We start from the raw sequence: 25,717 nt of genomic DNA, 5'->3' as shown, positions 1-25,717 counted from the left end.
ACCGTTCTACTTTGATATATGACCTCTGCGACAGCTTTAATATGACAATTCTTAACAATGGAGAAGTAACACGTTTGGCTGGCCCATCCTCGAATGGAAGTAGATTAGACATCACACTTTGCTCTAACTCATTATCGTTGGATTGCACGTGGAATGTGATCCAAGATCCCCACGGTAGTGATCACTTGCCGATCAAAGTTTCAGTTGCCAGTGGGTTCAATCCGTCGGAACCCGTTAACGTCGCGTACGATCTTACCCGTAATATCGATTGGACAAAGTTCAAGAATATGATAGAAGATGCCCTAACGTCGGTAGAAGGGCTTCCACCGTTGGAGGAATATAACTTCCTCTCCAATCTGATCTTGGACAGCGCGCTTCAAGCTCAAACTCGGCCGGTTCCAGGAACGTCTTTCCGTAGGAAACCTCCTTCCCCTTGGTGGGACCAGCAATGCACTGAGGTTTATCGTAAAAAGTCCGACGCGTTTAAGCTTTTCCGGAAACGTGGAACACCCGTACATTTCGAAGCGTACTCGGCTCTTGAACGCGAACTCAAGAGCCTCATCAAAGCCAAGAAACGCGGATACTGGCGGCAATTCGTGGACGGATTATCGCGCGAAACGTCGATGAATACGCTTTGGAATGCGGCGCGAAGGATGCGTAACCGGTCTTCAAACAACGAGAGCGAGGAGTACTCCGATAGTTGGATTTTCAAGTTCGCGCGAAAAGTATGTCCTGATTCTGTGCCGGCACAGATGATTCCTCGCGAAACGACGAATTCGGTAGACGAGATCAGCCAGCCTTTTTCAATGCTGGAGCTCTCACTCGCGCTCCTTTCGTGTCGCAATTCGGCTCCGGGGGCTGATAGAATCAAGTTCAACTTGTTGAAGAACCTCCCAGACGTCGCTAAGAGGCGCATGTTGAACTTGTTTTGGTCAGTTCTTGGAGCTTAATATTGTTCCGGATGATTGGAGGCGGGTGAGAGTTATAGCCATTAAAAAGCCTGGAAAACCCGCGTCAGATCACAACTCGTATCGTCCCATTGCGATGCTATCGTGTATTCAAAAATTGTTGGAGAAAATGATCCTTTTTCGCCTGGACAAATGGGTTGAGTTGAACCACCTACTCTCAGATACTCAATTTGGTTTCCGTAGGGGCAAGGGAACGAACGACTGTCTCGCGTTGCTTTCCACTGAAATTCAGTTGGCTTTTGCTAATAAAGAGCAAATGGCTTCTGTCTTCTTGGATATTAAGGGGGCTTTTGATTCAGTATCGGTTGAAGTCCTTTCAGACAAACTCCACGCTTGTGGCCTTTCTCCATTAATTAATAACTTTTTGTACAATTTGCTGTCAGAGAAACATATGAGCTTTTCTCATGGAAACTCTACAGCTTCACGATTTAGCTACATGGGTCTCCCCCAGGGCTCATGTTTAAGCCCCCTTCTGTATAATTTCTACGTCAGAGAAATTGACAATTGTCTAAGGGACAACTGCACGTTGAGATAACTTGCAGATGACGGAGTAGTGTCTATGACAGGACCCAGAGAGGCCGACCTGCAAGGACCCTTACAGGATACCTTAGACAATTTGTCTACTTGGGCTATCCAGCTAGGTATCGAATTCTCCACGGAGAAAACTGAGTTGGTCGTTTTTTCTAGGAAGCATAGCCCAGCACAACCAAAGCTTCAACTTTTGGGTAAACCGATCACTCATTCTATGTCCTTCAAATATCTTGGGGTCTGGTTCGATTCAAAATGCACCTGGAGATCCCACATTGAGTATCTGAAGCGGAAATGCCAACAAAGGATCAATTTTCTCCGAACAATTACCGGAACGTGGTGGGGAGCCCATCCGCAAGATCTTCTAACGTTGTACCGGACAACGATTTTATCGGTTTTAGAGTACGGTAGTTTTTGCTTCCAGTCGGCGGCTAAAACTCACATCATCAAACTGGAACGGATCCAGTATCGCTGTCTTCGTATCGCGTTAGGATGCATGCACTCGACTCATACGATGAGTCTCGAAGTGTTAGCGGGCATGTTGCCACTCTCTGATCGGTTTTCGGAATTATCCCTCAGGCTCCTCACCCGTTGTGAAATTATGAACTAACTTTGAGAAGCTTCTTGAGCTAAACCCTCAAACTCGTTTTATGTCATTGTACTACGTGTACATAACACAGGATGTCAGCCCTTCGCAGCATAATCCCTATCGTGTTTGCTTCTCCGACTTCGACAGTTCTGTTCATTTTGATTTATCTATGACGCGGGAGATTCGTGGGATCCCAGAACATCATCGTTCCATGATTGTTCCGTCAATTCACGCTGCAAAGTTTGGCCAAGTTGATTCCGCAAGATCGTTCTTCACAGATGGATCACTAATAGAGGCGTCCGCTGGTTTTGGTATTTATAACGAATTTCATAGCGCCTCTCGAATGCTTCATGCTCCTTGTTCCGTATATGTTGCTGAACTGGCGGCAATACATTATACGATAGAAACGATCGCCTCACTTGCACCAGATCATTATTTTATTTTTACGGATAGTCTCAGTTCTGTCGAGGCTATTCGCTCCATGAGGCCGGTAAAGCACTCCTCGTATTTTCTCATGAAAATACGAGAGCTTCTAAGTGCTTTATCTTTAAGATCTTTTGTCATCACCTTTGCATGGGTCCCATCTCATTGCTCGATTCCGGGCAATGAGATGGCGGACTCACTTGCAAAGGTGGGCGCTATGGAAGGCGATATTTACGATCGACAAATCGCCTACGACGATTTTTTCTTCATTTATCGTCAACAGTTACTCGCCAGCTGGCAAAATAAATGGAGTGAAGGGAGTTTGGGACGATGGTTGTATTCAATTATCCCTAAGGTGTCGAAGTGTCCTTGGTTCAAAGGTTTGGAGGTGGGTCGAGACTTCATTCGTGTGATGTCTCGCCTCATGTCCAATCACTATTCACTAAGCGCTCACTTGTTCCGTGTTGGGCTGGGGGACAGTAATCTCTGTGAATGTGGACAAGGTTACCAGGACGCAGATCACATTATTTGGTCATGTGCTGAGCACCGTGGAGTCAGATCCGAGTTGTACGATTCCCTTCGGGCTCGAGGTAGACAACCTAATGTTCCAGTTCGGGATATTTTGGCTAGACGCGATCTGGAGTTTATGCAACTCATATATGTTTTCTTGAAGAATATTAACCATAGATTGTAAGTTTGATTAACCTTGTGTTTAGTTTGTGTTTTGTATGTGTGTGTGAATTTTTTTTGTAGATTTGTTTCTGTAATAATTGTATAATTACAGAGTTGATATAACGTCGATAGGATTAAGTATTTGTTTTAGAAATAGTGAAATTTTTGAATCATAAATCATATTCCAAATCTCCTTTTCCCTCTCCCGATCCAAACAATTGTCATCCACTAACCTCGAGAAGACCGCGAGTAATCGGTTCCAATCCTTTAATTTTAGATTTAAGACATTTATAATGTATAAAGAAAATGATAACTTGGCTCTGTAAAGTTTATTCGAATGAGCCTGTACAAATAAAGTAATAAACAAAAAAAAAAATATGCGCTTAAAATTTTATCGTGTATATATATACGTGCGTTAAATAAATGCGCCTCCAAAATAATTCAAGTTATTAAAAAATATTGTTTCAGAAATCAAATTAATTTGATGGAATCATCTTAATTTTACAGAAAATAGATCTCAATTAATAAATACATACCAATGCACACTGGAAATCATTTCGAATATCTAATTTAGCCGTTATTTTATTGAAGTTTCTTGGATTTTATTCCAAAGCTAATGGCATTTTCATAATGACAATATGGTGACAGAGGACAGCAGGCAAGAAAAACACCAAGCGCAATTTCTTAAAATGTCTAATGCTAACATTGCACACTGGGCCAGAAATGCAACCTAGCGGAGCAAAATTAATAACTCCGAAACGAAGCATTTCCGCGACTTGGTGCCGTCGACAAAGTTTCTTATCATAATAAGGACCATCTATTGACATAAACAAATAGTTCAAACTCTTCCGCAAAGATGGCGCCACAATCTAACTTCTTTCTCTGACGTTTAGGAGACTTGATGTCTTCGGCAAAGTTGTTTATCTTGACAAAATGACCGGCGCTTTCAAAGACGTGAAATTTCCACAGCCTACTGGTTCCAAGTTATATGGAGTTAAAAAAAATGTCGAAAATATGGGTTTTTCTTTCTGTTTCGGTTTTTTTTTTGCTTACAACCATATAATGTTGTATTTTTTTCTTATGCAAATGCATTAAATAAATAACTTTTGTGAAGAAATATACTGGATTCAGCTTCAAGTTTTAAAGATATTGTTGAAAAAACGAAAAAAACAACAAATTTTGAACTTTAAAATATCCCAAAGCACAAAAATTCGCAATCTGACATTTTCAGCAAAAATTAAGCAATACTCAATAAACAAAATATTTAAATTTGAGAGAGGTATATTTTGGTGTTTTTTACATTTCTTCATATTCTAAGGGTGCAACCGATGAACTTTACAAACAACACAAGTTTTGAATGGTACATTAACCTTTATGAAAAGTTATGCGTGATTTCAACTTTTTTGTCCTAGAACTGTCACCATTCCATTTATTTCGACCAATGGAATGGTGAGGAAGCACACTCTTTACAGCTTGTGACATCCGCAGAAAATGCAGCGGCATTTTTTTTTTTCTTGGTTGGATTTATTCACGAAGGTTTGCGGCTGACTGTAGCAAATAAACGGGCTCATGCTAATAATCTTGTTGATTTTCTTTGCGCTCCTCTTGGAAATACCGGAAAGTTTTTTTTCTTTTCTATGTTGTAGAAATAAACCGCACATTTACACTTCTGACAAGTTGCAACTGAATGCTTATAATTGTTTTAAAATATCTGTTTCATGGCAAACTAGCTTTATTGCGCTTACTTATATAGCAATATATAAATTTATTTTTGGGTTTTATAAGGGCAATTCATATTGTTTTTTTTTATACTTCAAGGCAATCATAAAACCTTTAATAAGTGGAAATAGCATAAGCATCAGTTGATTTTTTTATAAGCTTTATAGGGGTTGTGTGGATAGCTATAAAATGTTCCATAACTTGCATTGTATATGACCGTCATAAAGCTGTATATAATGGTTGCAGATGCAATAAAACCTTTATAAATTTTGAATATAGCCAAGCAGCTCTAGATTTGTTACTTGGGATGTACCGATCTGACACCGGGGTGAGTAAGGAAGAGGATAAAAAGCTAGAGCCACACGATGGAATCGAAAATTATAACGTTCTCAGTCCTAAATGTATCTTATGCATCTATTATTAAATTGAATTTAAATTAATTTTAAATTAGTGAACCTAGGTGCTAAATATTAAATTTTACCATGAAATTGTTTGAACCAGTTACCCACAACAATAACACCAGCTTTGCAATAGTGCCGCCATTCTTTTAGACACTACAATCGGTGAGAAACTTAAACTACATTGTTTCCTCGAAAATTACTATTAATCTACTTAATTATGTAGGATATTGCCGTGAATTGCGTTTCAAAGGTCACGAGAGGATTAAACCATATTAATCTTACCCTACGAAAGCCAATCGGACAACCACAATAATCAGGTCAAGAACCCACTTAAATCCCAGCCGGGAGTTATATGCTATAGGAACTAAACGTAAGTCTTACCGGCTAAAATTACAATCTAAACTTACATCTTTAAGGCACAAATACTGAATTTAATTGATACTATTATGAAACACAAAATTTATATAACTAATATTGATCTCAAATGTCCTGCATCTTACAGGAAAATTATATTCTCCCAAAACCGAATATTGCGTTTTATTGCCGTCGGTGGAGAATTATAACATCGGAAAATTCCTATTGAAACGATTTTCAACAACCTTCACTGACGACCACATTGCTCTAACAACCTCCTGAGAACCGCTATACAGCCATGTCATGGCCAATTGGCCCAGTTTTAATGCAATCATTAAAACTTGATATGCGAACTACCTTAGGAGCATAGGTTTTATGTCAGTTTTATCATACTCTACACGTGGTTGTTAAAAATGAAACTATAAATCCTCCTCCAGGTCAGAAAGTTTTAACAACCTTTTGATGACTACCATAAAACTATATTACTACCGCATAAATCGCTCCTGAAGAAGTTGATAAAACGTGATACGCAAAAAATTTTGACAACCTTGAAGGTGTTGGGGTTTTTGGATGATAGTTAATATTGAGAAATATTTTATTGTGGATTTATTCTTTCGATGTTTGATGTGAAATCATGATCCTTGTCAGTTGGTAATAGGAAATAGCTGATATTGTTGTACATTGAAAATAAGACGACTTTATTACAATTTTAAACCAATCTGTATATGCTTCACAGCATGCCGTGCAATATTTATGGTGATTATTATACCAAATAGGAGTCATTAAAAGATTATCTATTTAGTACAAAACTGTTACTACTGTTGAGCAATAACCAGTCACATATTATTTAATTATACATAGATGTATGAAAGTGTTTAATCGTCGATCAATTAAAGCGTAATTATTCATACTATGTGAAATTTGTTCATACGGCGACATTTTTTTTTTCGTTATAACTTGCTACTCCTTAAAAATACCTCAATATAACATATTCTCCTAGTTTGGAATTCTATAGCATAACATAAACCTAATAATTGTATCTCTGAAGGGGTTTTCATTTCATGTATGTGAATAGATTTGTTTGTTTTATATTGGTAACAATTTTAAGAGTATTTTTGTTATTGTTGTAGTATATTTCTAATCTGTGAATCTCAGGCCTCTGATAAAGATGATAGTTGTAATGAGGCTTTAATGAAGGTCTAAGACTGCTTCTAGTTTTATATCAGTCATAAAAACTATGCCATAAAACATAATTGTATGTTTTGTTTTGATTTTATTCTGCAATTATAAATAGTGATACAGAACCACCTTACAGCCACCGTTAAAACTATGAAGCCTGAGTTTTAATTTAGTAGTCATAAAACAGTTTTATAGACAATATGACAATCACACAAAACCGTAATACAATAACAGGCTGCAAGGGATGCTATGATAAAATAAGAATAAATCTTCCAAGCATTTAGATTGTTACTTGGGTGGTGACCTTACAAAGGTCCTGGCGATGGTGACTGTCGACCTTTCGACGACCTGTGATGATGGCGGTGGTCTCGAAATGGCGCCGATCTAGCTGCGGTAATGGCGTGCAGTGACGTGTGGTATGACCGAAATTAGAGGTGCGGAGGTAGTTGGCGGCTGGACGGAAGGCTTCAGATTTATTTTCGAGAGGGCTGAGCATCGACGGAGTCGAGCTTTTCCCGAGAGATTCGCTCCGCGGAGGAAACAGACCAACGTACCGTCACACGGCTTCGCGTACTATGTCTCCGCTATGACCACCCGAGATGAAATGAGGTGTTATATTAAATGATAATTTTGTCGGTTTTAAGGTTTTTGGCATCTATTCTGATTGATTCTATTGGCCTTTTGACGTATAAATGTTTAAAAAAAGGTAATTCTTGTGAAACTTCATTGAATTTGGTGTTAGCAAAGTGGAAAGACAACTTGGAGCGTAAAGATACGATTGTTGCTGTTTTTTTGGATCTGAAACGCGCTTTTGAAACAATTTCTAGGCCCTTACTGTTAAGTACAATCAAGCGCTTTGGAATTACGAGTACTGCATATAAATGGTTTGAAAGCTATTTGTCTGACAGAACTCAACGGACAGTTTTCAATGATTCTGTTTCCAGTCCCGTGGGGAACAATCTTGGAGTGCCCCAGGGAAGTGTATTAGGGCCCCTGTTATTTATTATGTATATTAATGACTTGCGACGTGTTTTACGGTTTTGCGACATTAATCTTTTTGCATATGATACTGTGTTATTCATTGCAGCTAAGGATTTAGAAGTTGCCGTCTCACACTTGAATGAAGATTTGCAGTATCTAAGTAGATGGTTGAAGTGTAAGCAGTTAAAATTGAATACAAGTAAAACTAAATTTATGGTAATTTCGCGGAATCGATTAAATGAGAACGTCTCTGTTGTAATTGATGATGAGACTATTGATCGCGTTCAGGAGATTAAATATCTTGGCGTGATTATTGATGACAAACTTCAGTTCAACTCTCACATTGACAATGTCATCAAGAAAATTGCCAAGAAGTATGGAATTCTATGTCGATTGAAAAACGATTTAACTATTGCCAGTAAAATACAGCTATACAAATCAATCATCTCTCCTCATCTTGACTTTTGCCCTTCCATTTTATTTCTGGCCAATGCAGCACAAATATCGAGATTACAGCGCTTGCAGAATAAAATAATGCGTTTGATTTTGAGATGCAATAGATGCACTTCCTCAACTTTGATGCTAGATGCCTTACAATGGTTGTCGGTGAAGCAAAGAATTGTTTATTTGACTATGGTGTTCATTTTTAAAGTAGTTAACGGTTTGCTGCCTCGATATTTGTGTGATCGAATTGAAAGAGGAAGTGACTATCATAAATATAATACTAAAAACGCGGATGAAATAAGAACACCACATTTCTTGACTTGTGCTTCACAGAATTCATTATTTTTTAAAGGAATAAATCTTTTCAATTCGATGCCTAGACACATTAAACGTGCAACAACATTAGCAGAATTTAAGAGACATTGCATTTCACACGTTAAAACTGTCTTTTGAACGGTTATCCAGTGATTTTTTTTTATGAATTTAAACAGATTATTTTATATGGATAGCTGTTATAACAACTTTTTAATAATTATTGTAGCACTGCAAAAACTATTTTGTTCGCCACGATGGTGATGATGGATTTTTGATATTTGATTTAATAGTAGTAGTAAAAAAAAAATAGTAGTCTACAAAGGTTTGAGCCTCGCGTGTGTATTATGGATATAGAGGACTGAATTTAAAATTTGATAAAAATAAAAAAGCAATTTTGAAGCTTATTTGGAAGATACCTTGAGTTAGTAGTAAGTTTTCTGGCAAATGTTGGGGGTTCGTGAGCATTCCTGACATTGCTGAAAATTATGATAGCATCAGATTGCGGGGTTACTAGTGTAATAGGATGCTTTGTTGATTGTTCATTAACTCTTGATTGCTTGTAATACTTATGAATATTTTAGGTGGACAAAAAGGCGAACTAAGAGGTGGACGCCTGAGCTTTTCCACATTTATATCGCTGTGAAGCAACTGTAAACTCTAGAGGGAATTTATATCTGTAACTGAAACTAGTTCGATTTTGTTTGCCAACCTGTTTAAAATGTCATATTTAATTATCTTTAAGATAAATCGTTCAGCTCAAACCTTTGTAGGGGTAAGAGGTGGGACCATCATCATCATCATCATCATCTTCTTCCATTTAATTCCACTCAACCAATCCTGGTATCCATGGCAGATACATACTTCGACTACAATGTGCATTCCCATCAAAGTAAAAATGTCAAGATCACAGGTATAAGCATTCCGCTAACAGTGGCTTGTCACAGATTAGTGTTAACCATAAACTAGTTATCTTCAGAAAATTAGTTCAATTGGATGAAGGATAACCGATTAATAGTAGTGGGTGGACGGTACCACACAAACGAAGAATTTGCGTCCAAGAAAGTTTAAAAAAAGCTCGCACAACTTATTTTTACCTTGCTTAACATAACAGCCATTGTTGAGCGTTACCCTTCGATTCTACGCAGGATTAAAAACTATCTGCGCTCTACTATGGGCGAAGAAAAGCGTTTTTACTTTATGCTGATGGCTGTCAAGGGAGAACTGCTACAAGATCGTATGAGGACAACATTTTATCAAGAAGTCATTGATATTTTTTTAAACGCGTGGGTGGATTCATTTCTTTGTATACTAAACGAAATGTGGATTTTGATGCATTGTGAATTAAATAAATTCAAAGACAAATGCTCTTGAAGGGTTAAGTCTCTTTAAGCAAAACAAAAAAAAGAATTAATCCAATCCGTGCTGAACATAGAAAACATCAAAAATTTAAATAATCAAAATATTTCGCCTTATGAACAAAAGGATGGATATCAGCCTCGAACACATGGACCTCCAGATCTGGATGCCAAATTGGAATCCACTAAAGGCACATCAGATTTTGAAGGTAGCGTAGCTTTATGGAACACGTTCGGCAGGGTACTTATTTCAGATGTTGCAGTTTTTTAATACGTTTTACTTTAACGTGTAGGTAGAAAACGGATTTGTGAAACGAAAGCAAATCAAACACTCTCAAAATTCTTGTTTATCAAGACTTGAAATTTAATAAATTAAATCTATCCTAGTAGGAATAACAATTTAAACTACAAATGGGATAGCGTTTTTCAGCATGCGGTGTGGTGCTTGGATTTAGTGATAGTAGCTTGGATAAGCGACCTTGGCTACTGGAGAAACGTAGTGGTGGGCAACTGGGGCCACGAACTTGGCTACGGGGACAATAGTCTTGACAACCTTCTGGGTCAGTGGTTCACGTCGGACGACAGCGTTGAATCCATTGTGCTCATCAGCGGTGTAGTCAACAACTCGACGGTAACCATCGGCATCGACTAGAGTGTACTGTCCAACAACGTTGTCTCCGTGACGTTCCTCCTGTTGGCTCTTGATGTCTCCGGTAGTGTCATCGTGAACGGAGTACGAGAACTGATATTCGGCTGGAGCATCTGGGTACGCGATGTGTTTGACGGCAACTGGCAGAACAAGGGCGCTAGCAGCGGCAACCAGGGCGAGCAAAGCCAAGAACTAAATTGTCGGGAGAGAAATTATTAGAACTATGGGTTGACTTACACAAATTGAACTCAACTTACCTTAAAAGCCATTACGAATAGTTTTTGGTAGCGAAATGTATCTCAAAGGGTAGCTGATGATAGAATGATACTATTCTGCGTAATGTGTTCGGTATTTATATCAAACAGGTGACAAGAACAAATTTCGTTCCAGTTCATGCATTATTTTCACGAAAATATGATCTAAATCGATATGCTAATGACCACACCTTCGGCAGCACGTGATATTCCATTTGGGGCCATAATGGATTGACAGATCTCCCTGCGCGCGGCTAAAAGCATGTTTCATTTCTGTCAGCTCTAACATATCCATAGCACAAGACCGGCAGGCGCCGTTAATCGCTGCGTGGTCCTTTTATCGAGTCGATTTGAATTTCTTCATTCATGCATTTCGAGAAAACGGAAAACATAGATAGAAAAATCGCATGGTGACAACCGGTTCTCCTGTGCACCTCGAACGGAGCAGCTTTGTGGGCAGTCAGCTAATGAAAAATAATTAACACAGGTCCATTTGGACAAATTTGCGAAAATGTGATTGGCAGGGACCACGAAATTCGCAAATGGATTATGCGTAGTGGCAAAAATTAGACCAAATAGTCAAGGATAAACCTAACTCAACCTACGCTTGGTGTCGATAAGAACACAAATTGGATTATATAAATAGTGTGTTTTGCTCGAATCAAGTATCATTTACTTGCGAACACATCCAAGCACTATTTGCTCCTTGCTCTAAGCATTCTTAAATCTACACCACAATGGCATTTAAAGTAAGAATACTATTTAGAAGTTAACCTCCATCATTCTAACCTTCTTGAATTGCAGTTCTTCGCTCTCCTGGCTCTGGTTGCCGCTGCTAGTGCCGCTGTTCTGCCAGTTGCCGTTAAGCACATCGAATACCATGATGCTCCAGCTGAATACCAGTTCCAATATTCCGTTCACGATGACCACACCGGAGACATCAAGAGCCAACAGGAGGAACGTCACGGAGACAACGTAGTTGGACAGTACACCCTGATCGATGCCGATGGTTACCGTCGCGTTGTCGACTACACCGCCGATGAGCACAATGGATTCAACGCTGTCGTTCGTCGTGAACCGCTGACCCACAAGGTCGTCAAGGCCGTTGTTCCAGTAGCCAAGATTGTTGCTCCAGTTGCCCACCATTTCGTTGCTCCAGTCGCCAAGGTCGCTTACCCATCTTACTATCATCATTAAGCTCGGTACCAATATTATCCAGCAGCACTGATCATCATGTTTGTTGTACTTGTTGTAGAATAAATTAAAGTAATTTTTAAAACGAATTTCACTCCTGTTCTAATGTATTATCATAAGACATAAGTCCCAAAAAAAAAAAATGTGTGTAGGAAGAGTTATGGGATATGAACCTGTGTAAAACTATAGAGGTTAATGGGCACTCAAAAGCTTCAAAGTGTTATATCCTTTGTATGGTTTATGATCTAATTTTCATCCTACTAAGCACAAATTGCACTATACCTCTCTTTTTCCATCAGATTTGATCAAAAATGGATTGTTTCTATCAAAAAAAGAACTTCTTAATTAATGTTGCTTCCCAAACGTATCGTTGAATTTGATTAAGAGTCACATTCTGTTAGGAGAATGTTAAAAATCTAGCACTGCTTCTTGATTCCAATTCCGACAAACGAGTTTAAGCTCCGTCCGTGAAACAACATTGGATTCATACGGATGAAGGCAGGTTAAATGGATTCGCTACCCGAGTAGTCGGGAAAATAAAATCAATAGACTTTTAGCGATGTGCCTATTTTTTGATCCATAGGCCAAACATTAGAGCCATTTCCCCTAGTACAGTAACTGAAATTATTACCAACTTCGAAAATCTTTTACTGAACTTTCAGCTGCCGATCGTTTGCTAATTTTCAAAACACTATCAGTTCACATAATCGACTTTTGCAATTGTGGTGAAGTTTTTCTTGTTTTGGATATTTAAAGCTATAGAATTAAAATGCTTGATTTTTACCGAACAAAAACTGTTGAAAATTTGATAAAGGTGTGGGAGCTGCCTCGCTGGCGTCGGTAGCATTGGTACTCAGTACGCAAAACAAAGATAGACTTAAAAAACCGAGAAGAAGAAAAAATTAATTCTCAGCAACTTTGTCACAAACTTTATTTTGATCAGAAATGATGTTTTCGTGCTTCAATTTATTGAAAAATTACAAAGACGCCATTTTGAAAAAAAAACATCGAAAATGACCGATTTTTTGTAAAGTTTTGAATTATTGTCTATAAACACACAATTTGAAACTAATTGAATTATAGTCGTTCTTTACATACCAATCATACCAGGTATTTTGTTGTAGAGCGTTGTGGTTTTGAAATGCTCGATGACTCTGGAGGGATTGTTTTTGCTTACTGAGCAGAAAATCATGGGTTTAATTTCAAGCTCTTCTACAACGCCGGGTTTCGAGCACCGTAATAACCATAAGATGACCATTACTTATCCTTACCTTTCGGTAACTATAAGCCTTAAAATGCACAAATACTAAATAAAATTAATATAGTCTTTCGATAGTCGGCTGTTGAGAAATTAAAAGAGCAACACATAAAAAACATTTGCTTTTGGTCGTACCGCCAGATTGAGGCGATTGAAACGCCATTGGGATTCTCTTGGCCTATCGAACGGAAAGAAAAGTGAATTCACTGGTGCTTTGAATGCTTTCACAAGATTATTCAATACAGTATCATTGATGTTAGCAATATTTAGTTCAACTAACAATCATGTTCAATGAAAATTATTTCAATAATTTATGCAGAACAATCATATAAGATGTATTTGCTTGGGACCGATATTCATCCTAAAAACCACACCATTTATATAGGGTATACGTCCCTAACCTCGGTCTAATATGCAGCCATAGATTACGTTTTTAATCATAACTCATCAATTAATTTACCTGCAAACGATATTCTACTGCTAAATGGTATGCTTAGATATGCTTATCATGTCGTTTGCTATCAGGAACCGCAAAAAGTTGAAAAACTTACTTTTTTAAGACAAAAACTCACCAGGGAAATGTATGTAATATCGGTCTATTGTCCCCAAATTGGGTCTATTTATGGATGCAACTTCGTCCTATCCTGTTTGATTCTCAAAAAAAACGCTCTTGGCAACGTTTTCTTATGTATTTTTTTTTATCACTATCACTGTTAACTTAATACTCTTCATTCCTCAAAACATTTCTTAGAGAAAATTTTACGAAAACTACATTAAATCACTCAAGTTAAAAATTAAAAATTAAAAATTTCGCTTATCGTCTTTCGACCGCAGAATATCTAAATCAAAACATTGTGATGTTCATTATACAGATTTGGCAGAAAAAATCTCCCTTCCTGTTCGTTCCTTATCATCCAAATGCAAACCACATTGTTGACGTTACTCTTATTGCTATATGCTGTCAAATGAATTTCATGGGCCAAAGTTAGGAACATAGAAAAGAAATGTGTCCCTAAAGTTGGGTCCATGATTTACTTGTGAAAACGTTGTTAAACAATTAAAATAAACATAAAATATTCAAACAGTAACTGTGAGTTTTACGTCTAGTGTGTATTATCAGGTAATTCCATTCAATAAATGCCATAATCAGGCCATTTGATGATCGTCAGTGCAACCTTCCCATCTTAACCTTAGAAGTCATGGCGGCTAAAAACTCCGAACAGAGTGATATTCTCAACCAGTTTTATTACTTACGAGAGCTGAAAATGTATTGAAATGTTGTGATATAAATTGATTTGTGTGTGGTACACATTTATCAATCATCAGTGATCAATATTTTCCTTATTTTTTGTGTAATATTCCTTAATTAATTATTTATTTGCGTGATAGGCCGAATGAAAGGACTAGACCCACATTACATACCGTAACCCTATGACTGGTAATTTGTGTTACACCCGAAAGGAGGTGAAAGTAGACCACATTTGCAGCAAAAAATTAGTAGTAGGTCAAACAATCATTCATTACCTCGATATATCGTAACTGTCTATCGTCGATTTCTCCCAAACTATCATTCAATCAAGCAAAGTAATCACAGCATCGGAGATATGGAGCAATGATCATGTCAACTTGTATGATTGTGACAAAAGTGACAGTTACGTTATATCGAGGTATACCTGTATTACCAAAGCCCTCCAAGATTTTTTTTAACTAGTTCGTTTATTTACTAGGCTCAGTCGTGTGTGACACTTTACATTTGTTTGATTTACATTTTAAATAGCAGTATTTCTAGGTTAGTATTGTGTACCAATTACTCGTGGCGTGCTCGAGGTTAATGGGTAACAATTTCAATTGGAAGGATCTAGGTAGGGAACTGGTTTCTGAAGCCTCCTGACTCTCGGACGGTTGACCAAATCCTGGCTGGACTGGGGCAAGTAGCAAAGGAACAGGAGGATAATAAGACTGGGACACAATGGCGGAAAATTGTTTGGAAAGGAGGGGATAGTCACATCAAACTCTAACATCAGACAAACAAAGGAATTCGTAGATCGCTTGCATGTAGGGAAGATCACGTGTTCCCAATACATCTCTTACTTCACGGAAGGGTTGTCTACCTCGGGCCACTAAGGTATCCAACAGTCGTGCTCTGGAGGCGTCATTACCCGGGCATACTTCTGCACCTACACATATTGCTGTCAACGAGGTTTATTCTATAGAGATGTGCGTCTAGCGAGTAGTGGTTGGACATAAGTCTTGACATCACTCGAATGAATCCCCGACTTACATCCAGACCTTTGAACCACGCTCACGAAGAAACATTTGGAATAATGGAATGTAACCACCGCCCAAGAGAATTATTTGTCCAATCGTTTTGCCAACTTAAAAGAGAACTCTGACGTACTAATGGGAAAAATTCATCATGTGAAATTCTTCTATCATAAATCCCGCCTTGTTGTGCGATCACCTTTGCGAGAGAGTCTGCCTTCTCATTGCCTGGGATTGAGCGATGTGAGGGGACCCATACAAAGGTAATCATATATGATCTTTCGACCAGAAAACTCATCTGCTCCCTTACCTTTGAAAGGAAATAAGATGAGTCCCTACCTTGTTTCATCGACCGAATAGCCTCAATCGAACTGAGACTATCCGAGAAGATGAAGTAATGGTCTATGGGCATATCGGAAATCATCCCCAAAGCGAAGTTGATTGCTGCTAGCTCAGCAACATAAACGGAACAAGGTTCCTGAAGTTTCCGAAAGGCGGTTGAGTATTCATTGAAGACGCCGAAGCCAGTGGATCCATCAATGCGTGATCCATCAGTGAAAAATCTTCTATTGCAATTGACTTGTTGGTACTTTTCAGCAAAAATGCGGGGAATTGAGATAGGTCGAAGTTGATCTGGAACTCCTTGAATAGCCTGTTTCATGGAGAGATCATAGTCAATGGGGGAACTGTAGTTAGTAAAGCATACACGAGAGGGGTTATAGCAAGGAAGGCTAATATCCGATGACATATAATTAAGATAGATTCGCACGAATCTAGACTGGATGCTCAATTCGAGCATTTCTTCGAAGTTTTCAATCACAAGGTTGTTACTGACACTACATTTAATCAATATTCTTAATGAGAGCTCCCAGAAACGGTTCTGCAGGGGTTTTACGCCCGCTAGGACCTCTAGGCTCATATTGTGTGTTGAATGCATACAACCAAGAGCAATACGTAAACAACGATATTGAATACGTTGCAATTTGATTATCTGGCTTTTTCTTGCCGAGAGGAAGCAAAAAGAGCCATACTCAAGAACTGAAAGAATAGTCGTTTTATATAGTTTAATGAGGTCTACCGGGTGACCCGGGTGACGTAATGTGGGTACCCCAAGTACATTTTGAATCAAACCAGACTCCAAGGTATTTGAAGGTTAAAGATTGGGTAATGTCTCTGCCCAAAATATTTAGACGCAGTTGGGCTGGAAACCGCTTCCTTGTAAACACTACCAATTCAGTTTTTTGCGGTGAAAACTCGATCCCTAAATTTCTTGCCCAGAGAGACAGATTATTTAGGGAATTTTGCAATGGTCTTTGCAAGATTTCTGCACGTGGACCTCTCATGGAAACCGCGGCATCATCTGCAAGCTGTCTAAGCGTGCGTTGATTATCTAAGCAGTTATCAATATCTTTGACATAGAAATTATAAAGTAAGGGACTTAAACATGAACCTTGGGGTAAGCCCATGTAGCTAATTCTAGAAGTTGTCAGTCAGTTGACCTAGATTGAAGGTCATTTGTTTTTCTGACAGCAAATTATACAAGAAATTATTCAAAATGCCGGGTAATCCACTACTGTGCAAATTGTCTGACAGTATGTCTATGGAAACCGAATCAAATGCGCCCTTAATATCCAAAAAGACTGAAGCCAATTGCTCCTTGTGCGCAAAGGCCAGTTGAATATCAGATGAAAGCATCGCTAGACAATCGTTTGTTCCTTTACTCTTCCGGAAACCAAATTGCGTATTTGAAAGTAGATTGTTTGATTCAACCCAATGGTCAAGTCTTAATAGGATCATTTTTTCTAATAATTTCCTCAGGCATGATAACATAGAGATCGGACGGTAAGAATTGTGATCAGACGCTGGTTTCCCAGGCTTTTGAATAGCTATTACTTTAACTTGTCTCCATGCTGGTGGAACTATATTTAATTCCATAAATGAATTATATAGGTTAAGTAATCGTCTTTTAGCGATATCGGGGAGGTTTTTTAGAAGGTCGAATTTGATCATATCGCTTCCCGGAGCAGAGTTATTCGATGAAAGAAGTGCCATTGAAAATTCCAGCATTGTGAATGGTTCATCCAGAGAACCGTTACTTCGGACTGTATCCCGTAAAGTTGGTTGTGCTGGAACAGAATCTGGACAAACCTTTTTAGCGAAGTCGAATATCCATTGGGAGGAGTATTCTCCACTCTCATTGGAAGATGGGCGGTTTCGCATATAGCGAGCCTTTTTCCAAAGCGTTGTCATCGAGGTTTCTCTAGAAAGTCCCTCGATAAAAGTACGCTAGTAATTTCGTTTCTTTGCTTTTAGTAAGTTTTTAAGCTTTTTTTCAAGCTTTAGATACTTTTCAAAAAGATCAGATCTTTCATGTCTACGATAATCTTTAAAGGCATCGGATTTCTCAAGATACAACTTTGTGCATTTGTCATCCCATCCAGGGGTGGCAGGTCTTCTTTTGAGGGATGCACTTGGAACACGTCGTTTCTGAGCTTCTAATGCGCTTTTGTAGATTAGTTCGGTAAAGAAGCGATACTCTTCCAGTGGTGGTAGAGGATCGGTAGAATCAATACCAAGAGTTACCGCCGATACAAATTTTTGTCAATCAATGTTCCTCGTGAGGTCAAAAGGAACTTGAATTGACTGATCTATTTTTAGATGACCACTTTTGATTGAAATAATAATTGGCAAGTGATCACTACCATGGGGATCATTGATAACCTTCCACAGACAATCTAATCTAAGGGTTTGCTATACGTGTTGCTTCACCAGTGTTCAAGATAGTCAAGTTGAAATCGTCGCACAAATCATAGAAAATACCCGCTCTATTGTCATCGTATGATTCGCCCCAACCAGTACCGTGTGAGTTCATATCGCCCAATATTAGAACTGGAGATGGAAGGATATTAACTGAACTCCAAAGCTGACGGCGGTTTATGGAAGTCCTTGGAGGGACATATACAGAAGCTATGCAAAGATCTTTGTTCTTCACATTTATTTGGCAAGCGACAATGTCAATGCCTGAAATTATTGGGATCGATATTTTATAGAAGGAGTAGCATTTTTTGATCCCCAAAAGTACGCCACCATATGAATCATCTCGGTCCAGGCGGATAATGTTAAAATCGTGGAAGTTTAGTTCATCTTCAGAAGAAAGCCATGTTTCACAGAGTGCAAATATATCACAATCAGAATTGTGAATCAAATACTTGAACGAGTCTAATTTAGGTATTAAACTTCGACAGTTCCATTGTAATAAAGTGATCATATCTTGATCCTCACTCGACGAATTATCCATCGAAAGATATGAATTCACCAATGAGGGGCCATGATGCAGTCAATTGCTTGAAGTAGTTTCCGACTATAGGAACAAGTAGGTCAATAAGCCCTCGAAGTGGCGATTCGTCGGGAAAGTCGAGGGCATTCAAAATATTATCCACAATGTCCTTGAATTTAATCTTCCCTCGCTTGGACGTGAGAGTTTTCTTTGAATTGCGAGTAGACGTGGTGTTTATTTTTGGTAACCTCTTACGATTACCTTTATTAGGTAGCGGCGGGGTGGAAAAGCTGCAGCAAGGATCAGATGGAGCAGCAATTACCGATTTGTTCGGCTTTTTCAATGAATCCCCGCTACCTTCAGATTTTTGCATGCTCCCTCCAAGAATTGCTTGGATACTATGATCAATCTTTGTTTACTAACCAGTGGTCAATTTCCCACTTGCACTTATCGAGTCCATTACGCAGATACCCATATTGCATGGGTTTAAATGCATATACACTAGACTGATGCAAAATTTGAAATTTTTGCTCCACAGTGTTCAAACGGTTTCAAATCGGGTCCTGATTAGCCCCCGAAAGTTTAAACTCATTTGACAAGAAACTGACTTGGCACAAACTATTTGTCTTCTAGAAATTTTCCATGTTGTACTGTTAACATGTTCTATTGCTATTCTTATGGGAATTTTTATCAGCTACAACTTTGCACAAAAAGGTTTTCTAAAGTAGAGTGAACTGGTGAATTTTGAGATGGATACACACCAAAAAATTCTGAATGTTACTGGCGATGTAATCATTCATGCATCCAAACATTCATACATGTAAACTTCCTTTTCACGTAAACTAGCAGCTTGCAAGAAATGTTGCAAACAAAAGTGGACAGTTGCATACAATATATGGAATATTGCATGACATGTCTCATAAATTTACATGATCAATAATCTAAACTTGGATGATATATGATGCTCCATTTATGTGCATCATAGTAACGGAAATTTACACTGCTTTTTTTTAGCTGTGTATGAACCGAAATTATGGTTTCCCCATAGTAATGTCCATATAAACTTCAAATGGTGTGTGCCAAGTCAGGTTCTTACTAAAGGAGTTCAAATTTTGGGAGGATAATCAGGCCACAATTTGGAACCGTTTGAGCACTGTGGAGCGAAAATTTAAAATTTTGCATCAGTATAATATACACTGTCCGGAGGCCGCCATATTGGATTTTGGTTCGCCATCTTGGATTCCAAATGGCGGCGGATTTCAATTTGCCTCTTCTACTTATCGAGCCCATTACGCAGATACCTACATTGCATGGGTTTTGATGCATATTAACTGTCCAGAGGCCACTGTATTGGATTTTGGTCCACCATCTTGAATTCCTCAATGGCAGTGGATGTCAATTTTCTACTTCCACTCTTGGATTTGTGGAAGCCATTTTGGGTTGAAATCTACCATTTTAATTTCATCCGGAAAGTTGACTTGATTTTCGGAATGCCCCAAACTCTAGAATTTAACATATCTTCTAATCCTATGATTTTCGATGATTTTGCTGATATTGATGCTGGATGATTTTGGGAATCGAAAATCGAAATTCGTGGTGATGATGGCTTGTGATCAATTTCACAAGCCATCATCACCACGAATTTCTATTTTCGATTCCCAAAATCATCCAGCATCAATATCAGCAAAATCATCGAAAATCATAGGATTAGAAGATATGTTAATTATTTGTGATTTTTGGTGATATTGATCTTGAAAAATTGCTGATTTTGATTTTCTGATCTTGATTTCAGCCAACACTGCTAACCAATCTATTCAATTGGCGCCACAGGCCTACTTTCGGATGGATTTGATCAGGTTCTAACTGTTTAATGTTACATTTTTGATTGCTTATGAAACGTCAAAAATCGTTAAAAGCAACTCTAATAAAATAAACATGATTACACCTCACCGGGGGATGTAAAATTCGCTTACCATTATGTGGGATTCATCATCGGAGGAGGATTGTGAAGACCGCATGAACCGAGGATGCTATGTACCGAGCTGCGGTCCAATGCAATAAAATATAGAAAGTGTGTATTAGTCAGTGAAATTAATTAAGTCGAAAAATAAAGGTTGCCGACTGGGGTGCTCGAACCATGAAGGTTGCGATTATCAAACCTGTGCTTTCTCCACTGCTCTCTCCATGCTTCAGGATATGGATAGGCAAAAAGCGAAGACGTCATATCAAGAAGACTGGCAACTTTGCAAGAATCCAGCGACAGATACCATAGCGCTGCGCTTGAGTGAAGGTGGAAGCAACGCATAGAAAAATGAGCAAATACACAAACTCTATTCTTATGAGGATGTAATATTTGCTATCAAATTCGTTGAGTCTTCTTGATTTGTTGTCTTCACTAAAATCAAACAAAAAGCGCTCATTTCCTCGCATACTCGACTTCCTTTGCTTTTTCTGCTGGAGAGAATCAAGGCAAGTGTGTGCGTCAATCTACCATGTTTTACATAAAAATTATGGAAAATGCTTGCTTGGGGTTGATGCATATATTATGTCACGCTCTAAGGGGGGAGGGGGGACTAAGATTTTGTGACAAGCAATGCATTAGGTATAGGAAAAACGTCACGATAGGGGAGGGGGGGGGTAATTGTTTGCTCGATTTAGCGTGACATAATTAATGCATAGGCCCTTGTGTAGGTGAAAGCATGTAGAGAACACGGAATAAAAGAGATTAAAAATCATTGCATCGTCTGCAAGGTCAACTTCTAACATTCGCTACGATTTTCATGAACAAAGGATGATAGGAAAGGAACTAACATTCATTGTAATACATTTTTGGTTTGCGTGTATCTTATAAGATATTTGTTTTAGTGAGCCATATTTATCACGAAAACAAGTATATTTTACTGGATTTTCTTAAAATGCAAACTTATATGAGTTTCAATTAGTTTCTAGATGTCTGTTCCCACCCATGACGTATTAACAGTTTTTCACCATAAAATATATCAGAAAATATTGATATACATCTTAAGCATCGCCAACAACGTTCAATGCAAAGGAATATCATGTTCAAAGTATGTGTAATTACGATAGAAATCATTCCATATCGCAGTCATAGTTTTTAAGAGATAATCCAATGGAATTTATCAATCATCACATACTAGGTGGGGTGAAAAGTAGCCTCCTTGACCGCCAAAATGCGCTGCTACTGCAAAAAAAGGTTATGGTGCCTTGTAGTCCGTTCATAATTAGGCAGACATGACAAATTTCAGTGCGATACTGTCTTTAGTTTTGTTTTGACAGCTGATTGTTGTTGACGTGTTTGGCATCATGTTGAGTATGGATTCTGAATCTGAAAAAGTTATCCTGACGCTGGCTGTCGCGCAAGCTCACTCCTGACTAAAAATACGAACGCGAGAGCACTTCGAAAGAGTGTTTGGACTTGCTGATGCGGAATCGGGCGGACTTTTGGCGTCGATTGGTAATTGTTGATGAAACCTGGATCCACTATTAAGTGGACCCTACACGATTGCTTTTATTGACAATAATTGTATTGTCAATACATTCTTTACCGACGTCAATACATCGGTATTGACAATTTTTCTGTATTCACACCATCAATATTATTGTCAATTATTCCCCTTTGCGTCAATACATATATTGATACGTGTGGGGTTTGCTTTACACCCAGAAACCATAATATGTGTCCAACAATGGACTGAAGCCGGCAGGAGTGCTCCAAAGCGGCCGAGGGAGGCTCGATGGGTCGCAGGGTTACTTCCACTCACTTGCTATAAAAATATATTTTCCGGAATTAAGAAATCATGATACAGTATAGTGCTAATTAGTACTTGTAAGTTACAAGAAAAGGTCATGAAGTATATTTTTGACACATACAATCTGTCGAAATTGCTTTCAGTGCGTCACAATCAGCGATTTTACGACTCGTGAGCGCTCACTCTGTGTGAACACTCACGAATCATAAGATCGCTAATGGTGACGCTCTCAAGGCGAAATTGACAGGTTGTATGAGTCAAACAGATACTTTACTACCTCTTCTTGTTACTTACAAGTACAACATAGCATTATTGCATCTAATGATTGCATAATTCCGAATAATATTTTTTTATAGCAAGTGGGTGGAAGCAACCCTGCATTGGGTCGGAAAGGTTATGGCGTCGGTTTTCTGGGATTGTCATGGCATACTCTTCGTGGACTACCTCGAAAAAAGAAAAAAACCATCAACAACGAGTATTACTGCGCATTATTGGAGCGATTGAAGACCGAAATCGCTGCAAAACAGCCTCACATGATGCGAAAAAAAAAACTTTGTTTTTGCAAGACAATGCGATTTTTTTTTACGACGGATCGGCTCTTGTTCCGATGCCATCTCGATAACCACTAGACAGATTGTGTTGAAATTCTGCCAGCGTAAACATTACACTTTTTATCCACACGCTAAAAAGTTTCAAACTAATAAATGTGTCTCACTTTTTTTGAGTACAGTCTTCAGAGGAGGAATCCGCCTTACCCCTCTGCCTCTGGAATATATTTCATGAATAGCAAGGTAGAAACTCGTTGAATTCGCACTTTTGATGTGCGCCCTTGGTGGAGCCGTTTTCGCAACCCCCTCACTGCGTCCCTGAATCCACTAGGATACAGACAACCTCCCCTATTTAACCACTACTGCCTTAAATTCTGGTCTTATTTCATTGACTTGTGATACATCACTTTCATACGAACATGAAGAAGGTACATTTCAATTCATCTAATTATTACAAAATTATTACAGATCAACAAATTGGGCTAGGTTTTCTAATAGTGATAGCTCAGGCTTGGGGCGGAGAAGCTCACGGTAGCCAAGTTGCTGGCATAGGCAACCTTATGAACTGGAACAGCGACCTTGGCAACTGGGACAGCAATCTTATGCACTGGATAGGCGACCTTGGCCACTGGAGCAACATAATGGTGGGCAACTGGGGCAACAATCTTTGCGACTGGAACAATGGCCTTGACGACCTTGTTGGTCAGAGGTTCACGGCGAACGACAGCGTTGAAGCCGGTGTGCTCATCAGCGGTGTAGTCAACAATGCGACGGTATCCATCGGCATCGACCAGAGTGTACTGTCCCTTCACATTGTCTCCGTGACGTTCCTCCTGTTGGCTCTTGATGTCTCCGGTGTGGTCATCGTGAACAGAGTACGAGAACTGGTATTCAGCTGGAGCATCGTTGTATTCGACGTGCTTAACGGCAACTGGCACAAAAGCAGCGCTAGCAGCGGCAACCAGAGCGAAGAGTGCGATGAACTGTAAAATAAACGGAATTTGTTAGAATGGCACATTTACGGTCTTTTTTAAGAATAGAACAAACGTACTTTGAATGCCATTTCTATGGTATTTGAATTTTCTGAGATTAATGTTATGATTGGAATAGTTGTTGAACGAATGATAATTTTCGTATCGTGGCAAAAGGTATTTATACTGATCGAGTGCAATTCTACGATTGACCTATACTCAATAAAGAATTGGTCCAATCCATAGATCATGAAGCCTGGCTAAACAGTCTCAATCGAAAAACTGGTAGCCAATCAAACTGTGACCTTTGTGTTGTCAAAACCCACCCTCGTTCGTAAATTGCGAACCAACGTTGTGCGACACATATGCCAATCTAACAAATATTCGCTTTGACAAGATTGAACAACCCATAATCACCATACGCAATGTATCCTTTTAGTGTCGATTTGAAAAAAAAGAAGAAAATCCTAGGTCGCCTGGTGCCTGCTCTGTTCATTCATAATTAAGGAATCGTATCGTGTGAGGCCAAAGTGGGAGTCAAGTCCGAATTGATTTTGGATAACGTTCACGTCGATCGCATTGTACAATCAGCTTTTTTTTTGTGCAAATTAGCGACAACAATTCCTTGGCGAACATTTGCATATTTTTCAAATTAACCAACCTAAAAAACCAAAACCTGTACCACTTTGCGACTATAGCATCGTCTACTTATGAATGAACGTTGCATGGCGCACTGAAATTTGCGTGGTCAACACTGAAAACCCACAATTATGGTAAATGTCCAACGAAACAGCTAGTGACAAATAAGTACTCTACCATTCAGTGGAGGCAAAATACCCCTCTGGAGAAATAAAATGAATGAAAATTCTTTTTACCACGAAAATTTGTCGGTCTAGGTCCGGATCGGTTTTGAGCACGCATGTGCGCAAGTACCGGCAGGCGGGGGGTCTGTATTTGATTTTGATCTCTTGGAACCGATCGGCTCTGAATGGGACTTCCAGTACCTAGACGCGTAGGTTGATCCAGGGGTAATAAAAACAAATATAGATGTCAAAGAAGAAACTGAAATTTTTATTGAAAAGTTGTTGATACCTACGTACTGCTGTTGCCCGGCTGAACTAATCCTGACTGGAAAGGGTATTGATGTTGAACTTTTAAAAGATATAACTTTGAATTTAGAGAGCAATTTGCACTTGACGGTGAATTGATTCGATGCTGTTTCTAGAAACAAAATCATGACAAACAGCTAATTTGAAGAAAAACCAACTTGATTCGACAAAGCGAGGTGTGAGGGTTGACGCCGATTTGATTATTCAATATTTTATCATGCATGTTTTGGCTTAATGTGCGTTTTTTTTCCTTTCTGACCAATCGGACTTGCTGTCGACTTGTTGGTAGTGAACTAGTTTCTGCTTCTTTTTTCAAAATCGGTACCAAATAGACGCATTGCGTTCTGGGTACGGTGTTTATGTGTTGTTCAATCTTGTCAAAGTGAATATTTATTAGATTAGCGTATTTGTCGCACATGCTTGGTCCGCAATTTACGACCGGGGGTGGGTAGTTTGGACAGCGCAAAGGTCACAATTTCTTTGGCTACCAGTTTTTG

General features: G+C 38.8%; 3 protein-coding genes across 3 annotated transcripts; 1 reads left to right on the top strand and 2 right to left on the bottom strand.

Moving 5' to 3' along the window:
* Positions 1 to 10,379: 10,379 nt before the first annotated feature.
* On the bottom strand, positions 10,380 to 10,846 carry LOC135706663 (cuticle protein-like). Its single transcript, XM_065228309.1, has 2 exons — positions 10,835 to 10,846; positions 10,380 to 10,769 (listed from the first exon to the last, which is right to left on the bottom strand). The coding sequence occupies exons 1-2, from the start codon at positions 10,844 to 10,846 to the stop codon at positions 10,380 to 10,382; spliced, it is 402 nt and encodes a 133-aa protein (XP_065084381.1).
* A 722-nt stretch (positions 10,847 to 11,568) lies between these two features.
* Positions 11,569 to 12,028, top strand: LOC135706594 (cuticle protein-like). The gene is made up of 2 exons (XM_065228246.1): positions 11,569 to 11,580; positions 11,636 to 12,028. Exons 1-2 carry the CDS (start codon positions 11,569 to 11,571, stop codon positions 12,026 to 12,028), a joined length of 405 nt encoding a protein of 134 aa, XP_065084318.1.
* An 11,599-nt stretch (positions 12,029 to 23,627) lies between these two features.
* Positions 23,628 to 24,203, bottom strand: LOC135706592 (larval cuticle protein A2B-like). Its single transcript, XM_065228243.1, has 2 exons — positions 24,192 to 24,203; positions 23,628 to 24,123 (listed from the first exon to the last, which is right to left on the bottom strand). The coding sequence occupies exons 1-2, from the start codon at positions 24,201 to 24,203 to the stop codon at positions 23,632 to 23,634; spliced, it is 504 nt and encodes a 167-aa protein (XP_065084315.1). The 3' UTR covers positions 23,628 to 23,631.
* Positions 24,204 to 25,717: the final 1,514 nt, after the last annotated feature.

This window comes from Ochlerotatus camptorhynchus, unplaced genomic scaffold (genome assembly GCF_037179485.1).
Source record: "Ochlerotatus camptorhynchus isolate MF236.1 unplaced genomic scaffold, CSIRO-AGI_Acam_v1.1 ptg000284l, whole genome shotgun sequence".
Lineage (NCBI taxonomy): Eukaryota > Metazoa > Arthropoda > Insecta > Diptera > Culicidae > Ochlerotatus > Ochlerotatus camptorhynchus.
This window is presented reverse-complemented; position numbering and strand designations above follow the sequence as displayed.